At 34.4% G+C, this 20,350-nt stretch overlaps 1 protein-coding gene across 34 annotated transcripts in view; it reads left to right on the top strand.

The window, feature by feature from the left end:
* The window catches only part of RapGAP1 (Rap GTPase activating protein 1), a 325,082-nt gene that overhangs the window by 76,595 nt on the left and 228,137 nt on the right, over positions 1–20,350 (top strand). Inside the window, exon 1 of one of the 34 annotated variants that reach the window (XM_074137181.1) lies at positions 9,839–10,137. The exons of the other annotated variants lie outside the window; for them this stretch is intronic. Within the exon in view, the coding sequence (XP_073993282.1) occupies positions 10,085–10,137 (53 nt within the window). The 5' untranslated portion in view covers positions 9,839–10,084. Of the gene's footprint in view, positions 1–9,838; positions 10,138–20,350 lie in introns of those variants that run through there. 34 annotated transcript variants of the gene reach the window in all.

The raw sequence follows: 20,350 nt of genomic DNA, 5'->3' as shown, positions 1-20,350 counted from the left end.
TATAATTTGCAGAAAAAAAAATAGCTTACCGGAAGTCCATTTTATTGTCTAGATTTTTTGTAATTTTTACGAAATGTTTTCGAAATGGTTCCTTTAAAGTGATCATGTATAAATACGCTCTTGTATTAAGAACTACTTTTTAGTAGAAGTTGTGAGTTTTAAGAAAAGTTTATTACGTAAATTGGGGTACCGCAAAAGCCAAGTGAATGTACCCACTAGAGTTTTTCACTTCCTTGTTGAACACAATTAGAATTTTGGCAAAAGCTACGCGCTTCCGGTCAGAAGTAGAAAAAGAAAGTATTATTAATGAATAATAAAAAATAAAATAAATAAAGAAAAAATAACATGAATGGGAAAGAAATCATAGAAGTTTGAATGAAAGTTATCGCTAAAATAAAGTAATAAAAGCCAATAATAATACAGAAAAGAATAAAAAAAACTACTGCGCTACAACCACTACGTGAGTGGACACTTTAAAATATGCGCAAGCTATAAATCCAAATGTCCCTTTCAATTGTGTTCTTTTATCTGAACACTTTGTGAATACCACGTAACAGAGAGATTGTTAACATTTTTACACGTAAAGGAAGTTCCTGGATGTTTTATATTCTCAAAATTTAATGTGTTTTACTGCAATATAGTGAGCATATGTAGTTTTGAAGGCCAAACCTGTTTTCCATTCATTTCTATTTCTTTTTAAAGCTTCAGGGTGTTCATTTTAAGACAGCTCAAATGCATTTCATGCTTAAACGGTTAATCTAAGCAAAAAATGGTAGAGGAAAAATTTGTTGCCCGTCACCTCTAGTTTCAGAATATGTGACTTGATTTTAGATTCCTGCCCGCATACGCGGCTGACGCGCGTCCAAAAGTAAGGATTCGCAGTTGACTCCCATTTTCATGTTCACAGTTTTAAAGAGTATAAAAAGTTATGAAAGAAACCGGAAACCGTAATTCGATATCTTTAAAATTAAAGGTGCTAGGCTATTTCGAAATCTGGATATTTACTAATCATATTTCAATTTTTTTAACTTGTTATCAAAGAGAAAGAAGAGCACGCGATAGGTCATGTCTATGTATTTTTTCATCCCCTTTCTACTAAAAATATTGCCAAGGCAGTAAAGCTAGTATTTTTCTTAATATCGGGAAATAAGTAGTTTTTTCCGAGTGATTTTCTAAGAAATAATCAAATGTTAAGAGCTTTAAATGTTCTCAAGCATACCCAAAATGGCTAAAAATTAATTTTACATCTGTTACAAACAAGAAGGTTTAATAATTATTTGGTAATTTTGGGAGAGTTGCGTTTTTATTACCAAAAAAATTGGAAATCTCCTGCCACATATTTAAGTGATCAATATCTTTCATGTAAAGGATCAAACTTATTCCTTAATTTATCAAATAATGCACTTTACGCAGCTTGTGCAGCATGTACTGTGCCTTCAAAGGTGCCTCCTCAGATACAGGAGAGCAGTTGATAACCTCCTGGCTAACCTGGCTTGCGAGTCAGAGGAGGCACCTTTCAAGGCACAGAAGGTCACGGCTGATCTATATCTCTTCTATGTCTTCCATTATTTTCTAATATTTTATTAACTTTTTTTTGTACTTAATTAATATTAAGATAAATATATTAATCTTTAGGTACGTAGGAAAAAATTATTTAAAAAAAAATCATTCTCAATTTTTCATAATTCAAAGATCGTTTTCGAATAGTTTTTGCCAATATTCCTCAGTTTCTCTTTACTTTCTCATGAAAAGAATCTCATATGAACACTCACATGACTTTTTCTTACCGTAATTGACGAATATAATTGAATTTTATTTTAACTTAGAATTGCTTAATAAAAAGATCAATTAAATATTAATGTTGACAGGATGCGACACAAAAATTACAAGCCAAACTGACATTTAAGCTTAAGTACGCCACTAGATCAGTTTGAAATGAATCAGTTTCGGCAAATTCATAGTAAATTACAGAAAAAGCCTTACTTTGAAATTGCACTTCTGGTGTATTGATTTTCTATCTTTTTGGAAGTTTGGTTAGAAATTTAGTGAACAAATACGTAAGAGGTAGTATAACCTTAAAATATCTAAATGGAAGTTTAGAAAACCTTATTTATCCCTTCGTAAAATGAGAGTATAAGATGGCTCTTTGTACGATTAATTTCGTCGATTAAATTTTGATTAAAATTAAAAACATTTATTCCATCAGATTTATGATTAAATTGTATTTCTAATAATTGCCCATCTCTGGCGATAACCAGTTCTCGTATATTCAGAGAATGACCCTCTAATTCTCGAGTAGATATTGTTACATCTTTTAGGTAACATGTTTGTCTCTATTGTACGCGAGTACCCTCTTTATTCTATTGTATTGTAACCTATAATTTCTCTTTCAACGAGAACACTTCGAACAGGTTATCCAAAATTTAATAATTATAGGTTAACAAAATAGGGTACGGATGGTTTCTTTTTTTGTGGGTCACAATCGGATAGAAAGGAAAAAGCAAAGTGTTCTGTCTCACTGCACTTCCGCTCTTAACCTCTTTGTGTGCTCAATAGAATCTAGGTGAAACAATTTTACGTATTTTTGGGTAGATCCAAAGGGGGGGCCCTATTAGATGTAAATTAGATGCATACTTTGTTACTTCTAATTTAATAATGCAACGTAGTGGTGGTTTTTTTTTCTTTCTGCAAGGAAATTAATTCAGTTCCGTGGGAAAAATTGTACCGGAAGTATTAATTTTGTCTCGAAATTTCCGGGCTAGTTTAACGTCACATGAGACTATGTATTTGGTTTTTCTTCCTCTTACTTTTCGAAGGTGAGTTAACTTGAGCTGAAATTTTATATCTTTAGATTGGGGACGCATCAAGAGAAAGTGGGTCTCAAGGATTTTCATGGAACTTTGTACACCCGTTGAAGGACTTTTGGTTGAATCATTTTCCAGAATTCGATGAAGAAAATTGGGTTATGATTCCTTCTGGTATAGAATAGAAACAAAAATTATTATTCTGGGACAATTGTCCCCTAAGAATAAATACAGGAACAAATAGAGGCCTTAACAGTTTGGCCTGTGATTAAACAGAAAATAAATAAATAAATAAGTATTTACAAAAAGTGAAAATAAAAATAACAGCAGAAATTAAGGAAATAAATTAAAACAATTAGAATTTCGGAGGAAGCTGAGTAGAAAGGAGATAACTGAATAGACGGGATTTAAAGATAGGTAGGGTAGGAGCATGGCGGACAGATGAAGGCAAGGAGTTCTAGAGAGAGGTAGCACGTATTAGGAAGGACTTGTCAAATGATGAGGTACGGTGAGAGGGAATATAGAGATCAGATGAGCGAGATCTAGTGTTACGGGAATGGATGGAGGATTTAAACTTAAGGAGTTGAAAAATATAGGAAGGCCTTTGAGACTGGGTGACTTGAAAAAAGGAAAGAAGCCAAAAGATATTGGCGGCGATAGACAGGAAAAAGCCACTTCAACTCATCGTAGCAGTGCGAAATGCGAGAGTCTCTGGAAATGCTGAAAATAAATCTTATGAAGCAGTTCATGAGGCGCTTGAGCTTAGCTTCAATATCACCAGAAAGACCACCATACACTAAACAACCATAGTCGAAATGGGGGAATATAAGAGAGGAAACTAGGAGTTGCCGGGTCTTAATTGGAAAAAGGTGACGGGAACTATAGTGCTGGGTACGTTCCTGTGTTTTTTTTAAACTATTTCTTCTTAATTTAATTTTGTTGTTGCGATTTCTCTCCCTGGAACATCTTATGCCACCCTTGAAGTCTCCACCACGAAAGGAGGGTTACCTCTCTCAATTTTCTTGACGAAACCTCTTTTCATTGGTATCCACAATTTTGTTACTATACTTCCTGTTCTAAAGCGCGACAAGAGAATGGGCACACTGATAACTGGAACAATGACCTTAAAATCATTTAAGAAGATATCTGCTCTGTTCATTGTCAGATCTGGTGCTAGATTATCTTTGTTTTTTGTCTATACACCACTATCTAGCTTATCGGACACTCCCACATTATGAAAGAATTTGCATTCTTTGCTGGTTTTATAGTTTTTTATCTAGATCTAGGAATTTCTCCTGCTTGGGGAAACGGATGTAATGAGTTTGATTTTTACCCACAATATACTAAGTTATCTTCCCCCTCTCCTTCCAACACTTACTAACTAATTCTTCTTAAGATAATCACACCAGCATCATTATAAATACTCACTGAATAGAATGATATCAGAATTCTCAGCACACCAATGAAGTCAGTATTCCCGGATTGAGTGATATAAACAGCAATTCGTAACAGTGTCATGAAGATGTTCGTTCATATTGTACTGAGCCTCTTCATATTTAATTGAACTTCCTATTCCAGAAGCAAAACTACCTTTATCGCTTTTCCTCAACAAAAATGAAATGTTTCTTTTTCGGTTGTGTACTTATCCTTTAGGGTTGTACTTAGCTTAAAGAGAATCTTAGGAAAATTTTAAGAATACAAAAATCGTGAAAATCTATTAAGAAAAGTGCCCCTTCCGGATAATTGATTTTGTCCAAACGTTTGTCGATTGTCTCCCATCGATGCACTTGAACAAATATCGATTTTACATCTCCTCAGTTGAATTTTACTTATCTTACACTCTTCGGACAGTGAGTAAAAACCATTTTTTTTTTTCCATGCGCAGAAGGCTTCAAAACGGAAATACCCTTTGAAAACAAAGAATTTGCTCGATTTCAATAGTTTCATCATTTCTTTTTTTAAAGTAAGAGGCAGTTCACTTAAACTTTAACAAAAAAAATGTACAATAAAAGTAATTGCGTAGTAAAATTGATGAAGATAATTAACAAAGTGGAAGTGACGTAACACAAATTGTTCCCTTCTTTCATTAACATGCTTATTGGATGACTATTATATGATGTTAAATTATTTAGATGGCAGCGAATTTATTACCCTAATATGGGTAATGTTGGTCAGGGTTTTAGGAAAGTGTTTTCTCTTTTGTAAGATTAATGGCGATTTATGGTTAAATAAGCATTACGTTCAGGTTATTGAGACATTATAATCAACAGATTAACTGCACAATTTAGAGGACATCTTTGTAACATTTACAACACCAACTAGGTTTTATTTTGCTGTCAAAATACTTTTGAACATTTCACTTATCTGTTGTTTCTATCTCTGTTGGTTTTCTCCTCAATAAATCTCTGTAGTATTACCATCTTTGTTATAAGTTATTTAATGGGTCTATACTTTGATTAGTTGGCTGTTCCAATGGACCTTTTGGACGTAATTTTCATTTTCATTCACTCAACCAAATTCTTTTCATCCTTTGGCACGAGCTACTCCGTGGGATTTGGCCCTTAAGCGATGTTATGCCTGTTCTGGTACAAAAAATTACGTATCTGCACTATTGGCAAAGTTATCATCCATTCTAAGGAGGAACACCACCTCTCGTCCTAAGTTAAAGGCAAATAAGTAAAGGAAAGGGCTGGAAAGGCAGTAGAATAGGTCCTCCAAATATTACTAGTCAGTTCCTCCGTTGGCCCGCCTCAGAAAACAAGAGACTCCTGGGATATTATAGCAAAATAGTGGAAAATAACAGCAATGATATTGAAGGTCAGAAATTGCGTTTTTTTTTAAATATATATTGAGCTGCAGGAATCGTATGCCCGAAGCGGAAATCCTAGGGCATTTCTTCCTGTATCCTTTTTTTACCTATCCTTTTTTTCCCTTGGGATTTCACAGCCCTAGAGCTTACTCATTATAACAATTCTAATAAGGCTCGCTTGGTAACACTTTCAAGTATGTTTTCTTATTTCAATTTTTTCAGCCATTTCCATTCACCACCATTTTGTCTTTTTTGTATTTTTAATGACAGCCTAAGAGATGAAATTGTTTCTCCTTGCTCCCATTAGACAGCGCTCTGGTTAATAATTTCTTTTTCACTCTTTTGGTTATTAGAACAGGGCTTTGTGTTTATTATTCACATTCTTTTTTTTCCCTTCACTTACAAAGTTTTTTTATGTTTCATAAAAAGGGCCGTCTTGAACGACCTTTTTTAATGAATAAACTATTTACACTTCTCTTTAGATAATTTTATTTAAATATTTCACTTCTTATATTTATATTTTATTTTTTTGTTTATTTAATTATTTATTTTATATTCAGTAAATAATCCATTTTTGGTCCTTAAAGTATCATCTTCCAAAAAAACATAGTTCTCTGGTTCTCATCTATTTAACAAGAACAAAATCTCCAAACAAAGTTTGTTCTCTCACACTATGGTTCCGCAAAGAGTACTTTTTCTTTAAGAGGCGTCTTAGCGCTTTAGTAATGTAAAATAATCGCCCATTTTTTGTCAGGCGGGGCTTAACACGTCCAACTGCCAATTAGGTGTCGTGGTCGGAGGCGACTAGCAAACATACTTTACTGTAAATTTCTCTTATTAACACATTAAATAAAATCCAAGGCCTAAGACCGGGGAATCGAACCCAGTTAGCACACAATACTTATTAGCTTTGCGGGTCTAGTCTCTAACTGCCTAACATACTTTACTGTAAATTTCTCATATTGACCATTAAATAAAATCCAACGCCTAAGTCGAACCCAGTACCACAATACATATTAGCTTCGCAGGTCTCGCCTCTATCCGCTCGGCTACCGTGGCTCCCTCTTCTTAGCGCTTTGTCACAATTTAAAAATCATAAAAAGGAATCTTAGGAAATAGCATCACAAGTCATCATGGTACAATGATGATTTTGAAAGGAAAAAAATTTGGACTAAAGTAACGTTAAGTACAAAACAATTGGCGATTTCTTAAAATGCAGAAAATTGCTCTTAGTTTTCCAATAACATGGTTTTCAACGTTAATCTGTAATAAAAATGCTTTTGAAAAATATGCATGTCGAAACCTGCAAAAAACTTTCCTTCTAATCTAAATAGTATAGTGACGAAAAAAAAAAAAAAGAAAGTAATCAATGGACAGTTAAACTCATATGGGGCTAACCGAGGTGGGACAGCAAGCAGTCTGTCGTTAGGCAATACTGCAACCTTCACCGGCCCATTGTAGTGACCAGATAGTCTCCCCTCTCCTTCCAGAGTACTGACACAACCTCAGACCGACTGAACTACATTCATTCAGTTTGACCATAGTCAGTACTGCAATTTAGAGATACTACTACCAAAAAGAAAAAGAATCGAAACAGTAATAAAGTGAAACAAAAAAAACTTCTTATTTAATTTAACTAATTAGGTACACCAGTTTGCCTTGTTTAGGTTAGCCCATTTTGAGTTGAGGACGGCTAGTGTACAGTATTTAACCATAAGAGTGCATCTTGTCAAGGATGTGTGTGAACGCTTGAAGAATGACGATGAGAGATGATGGGTTTGTTAGGTCATTGTGTAAGTTTCCCTTTAGAAATGAATGGACCCGTCCTCCCAATGAACACAGTTGCTTGGAGAGCCTAGAGGCGTAGAAACGAACCCTAGGAACGGCTTACAAATCGTGGTCTAAAAATAGCCTTTCTTCCCTTAAAATTCAGCATTTTTAGGGGACTTCCATTAATCACCGCTAATGTTTTGCTAAGTCTGGAGTACTCTCATATATTTTCACTTCAGTGGCACTTTAGAGAGAGCCGCTTAACCCCACAACCTCTTTACTCTCTCTCTCACTCCCCGGAAGTGCACTAAAAATGGAAAAATTTCCTTGCAAAAATCATTTCAAATTAAAGTTATACCAACTTAACTCTATCATTTCCGGTCGCACAAACCACAGATCCGGATCACCAGATATTACTGACCCACAACAGAACTTCAATTAATTTTTTTTTTTTTCCCCCGTGCTCAGAGAATCCTAAACCCAAAATCGGAAACATGCAGGATTACAATACTTCTTTGTTTTGAATACAAGAGAAAGTCGGAAGTATTAACTACATGATTGTCCACACAAATTTAGGAACTATTATTTTTTTCACGAAACTTCATAGTTATTCACTAGTTACAATACTTAATTCAACAATAACTTCTAAAGCAAAGGCAGGATATAGAGATAATAGTACTGCTCCAGACTCGATGACTAAGGATGCATTCTTGGGATGGGTTACCACACACACCTTTTGGGTTTTCCTTTATCTCAACAATATTTATCTTTTCTTTTATTTGTGTGTAAACATTTTTTTTTTTTTTAATTTTTTATGATTACATCTTTGTGTAAAATTTAATTTTGATTATCTCATCATTTTTTGCTTTGTTTGCCTTTTTAACAATTCGTTCGTTATGTATTTTGTTAATTAGATAAGGAAAGTATTGCCAGCTAGCCGAATTTTCGAAATTGTAGTTTTACCAATTATTCCTTCTGAAGAGTTCGAAAAAAATTGCATAGTTCAAATAACATTTCTAGAAATTTATATTTCAGTTTGGTACTACAACTTACACACTCACCACCCCACATACTTAGGCGCGCGTGTGCTCAGAGAGGAGAGAGAGAGCGCGTATAAGTAAGCAGGAGAATATCTATACCAAAATATCTCCACCGGGTACCTAATTAGGTATACCTTGTATGCCTCTATTGGTAGGCAATGTGGTCCTTTTGGCTGTGTAGGTTTTGCTAAACCCGCAACAGTTAGATGTATTGAGTGGTTAATCTAACTTAGTTTGGGAATGTCTTTCAATGCTTCATTTCTGTTTGAGTTTTATTTGTTCTTTCAAATGAGCGGAAATATTGAAATCGTATCGAATTTGCGATGATGAATTTTTACCGGAAATGAACATTTTGTATGTAAATAAATAAATAAAACCGCAGCAAGCTAATACTTCATATTTAGTTTTACGGTCACCCTCTGTACTAAAAGCAACTTAGCGTAGTAAATATTTTTCCTATAAATACCGGAAGTAGCACTTTCCAAAGAAGATTTTCCTAATTTCTTACGATTTTCTTTAAATTTAGCGCATAGCTTTAGATCTGAAACTTTTAATTGATGCATTTTTCTTTTTCTTTAGAGACCTCAGTTTGTGGTAATTCTTCCCTCCCAAAAAATATATACAAATTTTAAGGCAATGACCATAACCAGGATGTGAAGTTGAGCTACTTTTGATTTGTGAAAGATTTGAGTGCTAGTTTTTTCTAAATTTTTTTTTTGATTTTACGAATCATTCAGCTCGGATCCCTAGATCCGAGATTGGTCTGTGCAGGTTTTTATTTTTTGTTAATCATGAAACTTATGACTTCAAATTTCCAAAACGAAACTTGAATGAAATAATCCTGATGTATAATTTTATATTTATATATGTATATATCAGGACAATTTACCTTATTTACAAGTTGTTCAATGAATGCGCTTTTGGAGAGGTGTGTAACAAAATGATATGAATGGACACAGACATTATAATCGGATCCTACATTGGAGTAGGGGGGTTTTGCCCTTATATATATATATATATATATGTTCAGAATGTGACACCCTTTCATTAATTTTTAGGGTAAATATATATAAGCGCACACACACACAAATCTTCATCGCATTGAAAACAACCCCCCCTTTATATAACATTGTGCTTCGGCCCCCATCGCTAGCTCACTCACTCTGGTGACCAAAAAGCGAGCTGCATTTGCAAGTGGGATGGTACTTTGATAGAAAAAGAAAGAAAAATAATAACAATAATAAAAACATTTGTGTGTGTGAGTGACAGTGATAGAGAGATAGAGAGAGAGCGATATGTGTGTAGAGGATGATGTTAGTAGTAGTAAAGGTGGGCTCTCCTCAGGGTGTTAGTGTAGTTGTAGACTCTGTATATGCCTTATGGAGGGGATGACAACATATCTAGCGTCAGCCAGTCATGTGCCAGCTGTGAATCAGAGTGCACCATACGATCTTCTTGTCCAAAAATTGTCGTTTTTTTTTTTTTAATGTGCTTTTTTCTTAATTTTTGGACATGGAGTTTTTTGGGTTCTAGTGATTTCCATTTTGGTTGGTTTTGTGATCTGTAACTGTTACAGTTTTTTGTAAATTTTTTTTGGGTGTACTCGAAGAAAAGTTTCTTGTTCCACGAAAGGTTCCAACAAAAGAAAAATTTTGGAAAAAATGAAATTCAGTACAGGAGTACGTTCCCAGACTTATACCCTATCCAGAGAAAGGTATGCTACGAAATTTTAAACAATAAATTCAGGTTTGATCCTAAAATCTACATTTTTTTCTATGTTTTGATCGATTCCTACCGTATTTTCTTCGATTCTCAGCCGCCTCTGATTCTAATTCAGATCATAAATTTTGCAAAAAAGTTAATATGGAGTAACATTAAGTCCATGCTTCCAATTAGTTTTCAGTCACTTACTTAGTTTTTTAGTAAGTTTAAATTAAGCCAAGTTTTTTGGGGGGGATAATTATTTAGTTGAGTTGGATAGAGAGACGTTTTGGGGGCGGATTGGACCTGAGGGTGGCGCGCATTTCATCAGTAAAACTTCCTTTTAGCTGAAAACCAAAATATAACTGAAAAATGTCCCAAATAATGTAGAACAGTCCTGAAACAGAAATATTTTACGAAATTAAATTGGTGCCCTCGATAGACCCAACTTTGAAACGCTTAATCTAATCATGTAGGGTTAACTAAAGTAGATAAAGAGCCCTAAATAATCTGTTATACCCCTAGCTGTGGAGTTAATCGGGACTTAGAGCATGTCATCATGAGGTGCCCTCAGTTCGATGTATCCCTGAGTAAAATTTGTTTAATTTAATTAACAACTATGGAGCATGCCTCTTTATTATTAATTATTATACAATTTTATTCTCTAATAATGTGGAAGTTATTCGAGACAATAAATAAAAATTGTTCAACCTGTATCTCTGATTATTTGACATTCACTTTTTGGTCTGTAACTTATTTAGTTTTGATCGTATGAGTTGATTTAAAAATTTATAAAAAGAGTGAGATTATATTTTGAAAATTTGAAGCTTTATTTTTGAAATAGAGCTTTACATCACTACTTACGAAGAAGCTCGGTAAACTTAGAGAGGCCGAATGCTTCATACATTGGTGTTTTACAGTAACACATTAGAAATTCTGAAGAAGTTATGAGTCTTAAAGGCAAAAGGAAGATCTGGGAGGCCTTCTCGGTCACTTCTCCACCTTTTTTTTAAGCTGTTTTTGTAGCTCGATCAAATAACTGGAAAACTTGCAGACAGATTAGGAGCTCTAGTTTTTTTACATATTTGCGCTTACATGACTTAATTTTTTTTGGTATCTGATGCAATCAAACTCTGAAGATGGCTAAAAATTCGTAACCTGTCGGAAATCAACTAAAGTAATAGCCTATGACGTTTAATATTACCAATTATTCAAAACAATGAATCAAAGAATCATTTTTTTAGATCATTAAAAATAAATGAAGCCAATTTTCGGTCTAAAAACCGGAAATATGTTTTTTAGATACAATTGATTAGCTTTGATTCGAAAAGATGGATTCAGAATGACAGAATCATTTCTTGTCTAGGGGTTATAATGGCAATGCTTTGATCTTATATGCTTTGGGTCCGCCCTAGTCCGCCGCGATTACCTATTTAGTAGTTGGTCGTTAAGCATCACCGGAAAGATCGCTTACTTTATCGATCTTCAAATTTTTTTTTGAAAAACATTTATCGGCTAGAACCTTATTTAATTTGGAATCTATTTTCTATTTAAATCTTAGCAAATTTGAATGTTCAAAATTTTTTGTAAAATTAAGATGATTGGAGCAATGAATACGAAAACTCATTTTAAATAAGTTTCGCTTTCTTATCACCTGTCAGGAATTTGAAATTAAATTGATTAAATTCGTTATTAAGGAGAGGTGGGAGTTTTTGATTTTTTAATGACCAATTTGACAATGGATCCCCTTTAGATAAGGAGAACTTCCTTCAAACTTAAGGCAGGACTAGTCAACTGTACTTCATCGATTGATTTTTCTTCCTGTTTAAATTTAAATCAATCCTTTCTCAAAATGTATTTGTATTTTTAATATAATTTAAATATTTTATTAAACTTCATTAAATTGTGGTGCTTTTCTAGTTATATAAAAATTAAGTGCGGTAATTTAAGGGCGATGAAAAATTGAAATTAAAATTTTTCTGCAAATCTGATACAAATTTTCATTTATTATTTATTCAAGTCGTACTACGTAGAATAAGTATAACGGCATAATAAATAAAATGAACTGTACTTTTTATTACTTTCAAGGCCATCCCATTGTTTTAATTTTTCAAAACATTACGCGTTTTCACTTAAACCACTTTAAGACGATTCGTTATTTCCGGTAGAGTGCCCAGAGCGTTAGTCAATTTGAATAAAAGGAAGGACAAACTGTATGATATATTGGCGTCTCTCGTTTTTTAACGTGGGCACTTGATTGCTGTTCTCTTTTTGTATTCCGTACCACTCTTATCTCATCTTGTAAAACGTAGGTTGATTATTATATTAGCGGATTTTATTGCATGAATGTCCTAGTTATTATGGTAATTAGCTTGTTGTCTTAGATTTTGTTCTTATTTTTATTCTACATTTCTATAACTTGTTTTATAACTCGCTTTTTTTATCTTCTTCTGAATATAAATACTTTGATTTTCAATGTTCTAACAAGTTATTTACAACATAATTAATATCAAATTTGTATTCGGGCGAATATTGTTGTAAACAAAAAATAAAAATAAAAGATTAAAGTAAAAAAAACAGGTGAAGAAGGGAGACGTCTGACATTCTTTGATGACTTAATGAGCCTTCAGAAATAATAATTTGGTGTTGGCCACCTCTCCACTTTCTCTTGCCGTAATTTACGTCATTAAATTTCAAGATTAAATGAAGATCATAGTTGTGGTTTAATAGGAAATCTCGAAGTACTAAAAAAAAATCTAGCTCCAGTAACGTGACTGGCGCAATCACACGTCATAGACCAAATTTTTTCAGACTCGGTGGACTGCCAATCGGTTATTTTCGGTTAGAAAAGTTCTGAATAGAAAAATCTCGTTACAGACAATACTGTCCATTACTGGGACAATGGGACAGACAATGAAGCTGTAAGTAGCTTCTAGTTAGAGAAAAATCTACGAGCCCAGCAACTGGATTCGAACCTGTGATCTCCGCGTTGGTATCCAGAATTCGGTAATCGCTAAGCTATTCCCTTCCCTTATTAAAGTAAAAGTAAAGTAATTGCCTATTTTCCGCAGGCGGTCTTTAAGTCCAACTACCAAATTAGGTGTTGTGGACGGAGGCGACTAGCAAACATACTTTACTGTAAATTTCTTTTATTAACTATTAAGTAAGACCAAAGGACTAGACCAGGGGATCGAACCCACTAAACCCACAATACATCTTAGCATTGCGGGTCTAGCCTATAACCGCCTGACATACTTTACTATTTTCTTTTATTAACCATTACATCAGCACTGGCTGATTTCTCTCTTCCTGCGTCCTTACGGTTGCGGTGTGCGTCGGCTATGCCGGGCAGTTTTCGCATCCTATACTGCACTTCTACTATTAACAATTTGCCTGGTGTATATTTATTTTTTATACAGGTAGCAAATAAATAAATAAATAAAAAAAACCATTAAATAAAATCCCAGACCTAGACCGGGGGAATCGAACCCACTAACCAACAATACATCTTAGCTTTGCGGGTCTAGCCTATAACCGCCTAACATACTTTACTGTAAATTTCTTTTATTAACCATTTAAATAAAATCCAAGACCGGGGAATCAAACCCAGTACACAATACATATTAGCTTCGCAGGTCTCGCCTCTAACCGCTCGGCTACCGTGGCGCCTATCTTTCCTTATTATTTATATTGGGACAATAGGTGGGTACTGTTCCTGAATGTACAGCAGCCAAGAGATTTATCGTTTATTTAAAAATGGACAACACTCTTGTTGAACAATGAGTAACGGGTCACACATAGAAATATATATAGCTACAGAAATATTCTGACATCTCTTTTTGTAAGCTACAAAATTTATTAGGTTTTATTAAAAACAAATAAGTACCATAAATAAGAAACTGATGAACAATATGCCAACTAGACTCGTGCATAAAGATGAGAAATACGTAGCTAAAAGAAATATATGTATGAAGTTCACAAGAAGTGTAGATATGTCGTCATTACTTATGCATTCCCAACAACTGTGGCTACATTCTCAGGATATATCCTTTCAACGTTTTATTTATTTAATTTTTTGAAAAAGGAAAAAAAAATAAGGAAGGGTTTCCTTTGCAAGTAGAGTTCGAGGACATGCAAGATATTGGTCCCCCTGTTTGCATCCTGTTTTCCCATAAATAATGGGGTTATCCTTTGAGTAGGAGGTGGCCAGCCTGGGAGAAAATAATTCACCTCTCTGAGGGGGTTGCCACAGGCTGACTAGACAAATATTGAAGGAGTATCTTGAAATAGAGCTGACCTCAAGTGTTCCAAGCTCGCTTCCTTAAGGGTAGGAGCGCTTCCTTACAGGGTGGTGGATGCTCTTGTAGGAGATCTACCTTCTGGGAGCTTCTTTCTCCTTAGAAGTTAAACTTTCTCAGTATAAAAGTCCTGATGATGCCATTTTGCCTGTTTACTTACGCCCGCTGAACTGGGCAAGATTATTGGGATCTTGTAGATTTTCAATGTAGATTTTTATTTATAGGAGATTCACCTTTTGAGATCGTTTGAGTCCAAAAAAGTAGTTTGTCAAATTAGTCTTTAAGTGTATTTAGAGTGCGCGATAAGAAAAATCGCGTGAATTTCAATCGATAAATGGTTTGATTGCCCTTATCGGATCTTACACTAAGCTAACGGATGAAATCAGCCAACAGGAAATACTCCTTTACTGAATCGAGTTTTCTTTTTGTTAAATGACATCATCTTTTTCCGCATAAAAGTTTAGGCCATCATTATCATGGGAAAAAGACGTAAACCGTCAAAAAAAAAAAATGGCCACTCTCTCAAAAACAGTTGACAATCAGACTATGATGTTTATGAATCTCAACACAGCCGTAACTCACACTACTAAATACTATAGTTTTATAACCACTACCATTAAATAAAACATCCAATGAACTTTGTAAATTTTACTGCACAATATATTCAAATAAGTATTTTTGTAGACTTATTACTAAGTAAAAGTATCGTGTACTTAACAATGCTTAATATTTATGATGTACTTAAAGTTTCAAATTAAATTCTATGAAAGTGTGGGGCCCATAAATAACATGAGAAGAAAAGAAAAATGATTTGTTTATAACCTTAAATGGAGTTTCATGCAACAGTAACCTTCCACGCTCTCTTATTCTTTCTCTTCGATTTTAATTGATTGCGTAAAACTCAAAAATCAACTTATTAATTTTTTTTTTTTTTTTTAATACTCGTGTGATTATTTGCAGTGTTTATTGAGATTTACAACTGCAACGATTGTTGCAACAAGCAAATGAGGTACACGATAAAAAAAATATCACGTGAAAATATACGATTGGAGAAGGCACCCAGTAGTGTCACTCCATTATCGTGGACATATGCATGCTCTTATGACAGACAGTAGATCGCGAGGCCATCTTCTCTTCAATCCCCTTGGAGGACTATCTGGTATTGCAGAACAAGATAGTTTTTCGATTAGAGTGTTAGGATGAGCAGCTGTAGAGGAATGAAATTTGAGAAAATGAGTTTTAGCAAGATCTTTAACGATAGGGATGCTAGATCATTATGGATGGTGAGGTTAGATACATCTTTCTTCTAATTATAAATATACACACAGAGTGATAGAGAGAGTTTTGAATAATGCCGCAATCACTTATTATCCATCCGAGACAGTAGTGATGCTGCTTGCCTTCCTTGCCAAATTATTTCTTCAACTTGGAACTGGAAGTATTCTTGATCGTGACTGGCTTTTGGGGGATGTAGAACTTTTCCCGTGGATTTTTTGATGTTATTTTGAGGTCTCCTAGTTCAGAGGTGGATTCTCAACGGAGCATTAACTAGTTTACGAAGTACTTTTGACTGTAAAGTCTGGATGTGTAGAGAGTTTGAACGCTTAGTCGATCCCCATTCTTCGATGCCGTATGACCAAATAGGTCGCAGTAGCAGAAGGTACAGTAGTCTATAGTTATGTAGGTTAAGTTTCGAACGTTTGTCAAGTAGTCTGGCCGAGAAGTTTTGTAGCGTTGGTTAGTTTATTGTCTTTTCAGTCTAGTATGGGGATTCCATGTCTAGGTACAGTCCAAGGTAGCGTACTTTGTCCACAGTTGGTATAGGAGTTTGGTTCATGAAGATGGGAGGTTGGATTTTCAGTCTTAGAGTAAATACTACATAAATTTTGATTTTGTAACGTTAGTTATGATTCGCCATTTGATAAACCAGTCCTATTAAGTGGTTGATGTGTATATTGAAGAGCCCGAGTAGCGGTAAGAGGATCGGAATGAGGAGATAAGATAAGTAAGGAAAAAAAAATTTAAAAAATGTTCTTAATGTAAATTTCATTATTAATGTTTATGCTAAGTTTAGAATACTCTTAAACCGCTCGCGATTTCAAGGCAAAGCGTTTTTACGCTCATATACTTTAATAATCTTTCTTATTTTTGATGCTGAGATCTCAAAAGTGATAACTTCAGACAGAAATTTTGGCACGAACTGGTTACTTTTTTTCCCGAACTAGAAATTAGGAACAAAAATGTGGCCAAATTTCTGAGATTTTTTTAGCTTTTAAAATGGAAGAGCACTTAAGATACTTTTAATTTTCAATTATTATTAAAGTTTTGCTTCTCATGTTCATTCGTACCCATGCCCTTTAACTCTACCGCTGATTTTCGACTTCAGAGATCATCAGTGCATGATATTTCCGGCAGTATCTCATTTCTTTCCGAAAATTTGACCCTATTGCAATGGCTTCCTTGTTACAAGTACAAAAAATAAAAAATGAACAAAATACACAAATCGTGATGTTGAGGATGACCAAGGAAATTCATTAATCTTCGACCAGATTTGCTGGCGGGCGAACGTTCCTTTTGAGTGGTTTTTATTATTGACGGGAATATGAATTACAGCAAATTATGTTTGATAGCTGTGATTCTGATAAGTGTGATGTATAAATCATCTTTCTTCTAATTATAAATATACACACAGAGTGATAGAGAGAGTTTTGAATAATGCCGCAATCATTTATTATCCATCCGAGACAGTAGTGATGCTGCTTGCCTTCCTTGCCAAATTATTTCTTCAACTTGGAACAGGAAGTATTCTTAATCGTGACTGGCTTTTGGGGGAAGTAGAACTTTTTCCCGTGGATTTTTTGATGTTATTTTGAGGTCTCCTAGTTCAGAGATGGATTCTCAAAACTGTTCTCTCTCTCTTTGGCTTTAAAGTAGACCACAAACAGAAAAAAAAAAAGTCACAGGAAATAAATCATTATCTACTTTTACCTTCCGGAAGACGAACTTTGCATTCGTGCAGGTTTTTGGATTTCGAATATTCTCTAAATCCATCGCAACTAAAAGTCGCAATAAGTTGTATTACTTTGATTTTCTTGGTTTAAAGGAAATTTCTAGTTTCTTTAGTTGAATGACGTAGTAGTGATTGCGTAGTAGTAAACTTGGTGTACTGATTGCGTACGCCACAGCTATAATTTTCATTTGAAGCATTTTAACCAGGGAAAACCATTTGTAGACTTTTATATGTGTTTAGGGGAGGAATTTTCCGCACTATTCTCTCTGGTCTCTTAGTTTCGAGTGAATGTGGGGTTCAAGTTTCGAATTTGAAGTAAGACCTTGTCGATATTATTATTATTTTGTTCCTTTCCGATTGTCTAATAAAGTCCTCAAGCTTAGACAAAACTCGGGATGATCAATCTACACAGAATGGAAGCCTAAAAGGCGGATAAAGATGTGTGACGTAGAAGGGTTGCGTTTTGGAGTAGAATTTGGGGCAGATTGTAATCAATCAAGGGGGTGTGGTCTGCAATGAGTGAACCAAATTCTATAAGGCCGGCAAAATTATTGACAAAACTACAGGCTCCAATATCTCTTCACCGTCTGCGAACAAAGAAAAAAAAAAAAAAAAAATCCGAGATATTAATATTTAAATTTTTCTAAATCTTCATATTTCTTTTTATTATGAAATAATGGTGGACAATATATGTTTATCACTGCCAGGGAACATCCTTTTAAATATTATTATTTATTGGAAATTTATATGAATAAATCAGCCGAAATAGGCAGAGGACTATTCAGATGCGTAGAATAGGATAATATTTATGGAGCAGCCCAGTGTAGGTTGTGCTGAAGATGTGGGCGTCAAAGATACATCAACAGCTGATTGAAAATGTCAAGAATTTTTTTAAATAAAAATTAAATTAGTTTGTCGTTCGACCGTTTTTGATTCGATTGATCAAACTGCAGATCAATTTGGTAACTTAACATATAAAATCGTTCTTTTCTAAATATTATACGAATTTCTCTAACTGCAATTGAAGTTACTTATTATTATAATTTTTAAATTTAGAATTTGTACGAATAATTTACTAAAAACCACCAGCATTTAGAATTCTGCTTCCGCTGTACCGATTTTATTAATGTTAATTATTTTTTTAATTAATTTAATCTGTATATACATATACAATAAGTAAATTAGAAGGTGGATGAAATATATTGGTGCGTGATGAGCAGGAGGAGAGAACTAGCCAGCATTCTCGACAGGAAACCGATTATGAATACCTCAAGGAGGTCTCGGAGACACTGGCGATTCAATCGGCGAGTAGGATAGTTAGAGATGTCAGAGGAGGCGAGAGTCTGTACAAGAGAACAGTTAGAGAGAGTAGTATGGAACTTTTGGTATTTAGTCTTGGCGAGTTGGTTGTACGAATGGGGTTGTTGAGGTCGTGGTGAAGAGTGAGGTTAGTCACCATAGTCAACTATCTGTCGGCATTAGTTTCGACCGAAATGTCTGTACTGTCCTAAAATTTTAAATTTAAATAATTCTCAATTCTTTACGAATTTCTTATTGTATGATGAGCGATATCTCGCACTTTCCAGCGAAGAACGCCCTACCTAGTGCTGCACGAGAAACGAGATAAATCTCGGTCTCGGTACCGAGACCAAGACGAGACTTGAGCAACCGAGACCGAGACCGAGATCGAGATATGATATATATCTCGTCGAGAAATCTCGGTCTCGTCTCGGTTTTTCAAATATTAATTTTTAGCTACAAAATTATAAAATTGTGTTCTTTATTAATAAATAATCATTACGTGTATTGAATTAATTATTAAAAGATACGATTTTATTATATACAGGTATGTTCAATATTGCTACATCTATTTGACTTCGAATTACATAAGTAAAGTAAGCAAAGTAAAGTAATCGCCTATTTTTTCAGGCGGGGCTTTACGTCCAACTACCTATTAGGTGTCGCGGACGGAGGCGACTAGCAAACATACTTTACTGTAAATTTCTCATATTAACCATTAAATAAAATCCAAGGCCTAAGACCGGGAATCGAACCCAGTACCACATAAATTCACTAAATTTCACTATTCATATCATAAAAGAGCTTTTACTGAGTCAGAAGTTAGAGAAGATCTTCTGTTGGTCATTATCATCGCAGCTTGCGAAAATAATCTTTCAGATGGCACTGAAGTTGCACAGATACTAAAAATATCTTTTGCCATTCTAGACAAATTTTTGAAGGAATTCTTAAGTGTTTTCCACCATTCTAAAATGTCAATGTCTACTGGTGATTGGTCTAATTTGGTGTAATTAATTATTTCTGTCTTCCATGCTTCGGTGATATTTGCTGATTTTTGAGCAAATGGTGCAAAAATATTGATGCAGTCGTCGTCGTCGTCAAAACGTGAATCATCAGATTCTTTATCTTCACCAACAGCCATAACTAATGGAGCTGGAAGTTTGTTGGGAGGTGTATTTTTTATTTCACGAATCGACTTGTTATAGGAGGCAGATATGTTATTTGGGTCTTTCATTTGGCGCGTTTTAACATCTTTTTGAAATTATATAAAGATATATAACAGTAATAGTAATATATGATGCATTGAAGTGTAAGTAGTTGTCTTCTTTTACACACACTTTCATTACCAATATATAAATTAAAATAATTATTAGAAAATAATAACATTTTTTGAAAAGATTATTAATAGCAAACCGCTTTTAATACTTAAACAAAAATTCAAAAAACCGAGACCGAGATCGAGACTGCATAAAGTCTCGCCTCGTCTCGGTCTCGTGCAGCACTAGCCCTACCTGGAACTCCCACACCGGAAACAAACAAGGATCTTAGTTTAAGTTAACTCTAAAACTCTACACAATCTTTAATGTGAACATAGGTCTTGTAAGGATCAGCTAAGCGCG

The sequence above is a fragment of the Rhodnius prolixus genome, unplaced genomic scaffold, assembly GCF_049639745.1.
Source record: "Rhodnius prolixus isolate KJV_2025 unplaced genomic scaffold, Rpr scaffold_5, whole genome shotgun sequence".
Taxonomy (NCBI): Eukaryota; Metazoa; Arthropoda; class Insecta; order Hemiptera; family Reduviidae; genus Rhodnius; species Rhodnius prolixus.
This window is presented reverse-complemented; position numbering and strand designations above follow the sequence as displayed.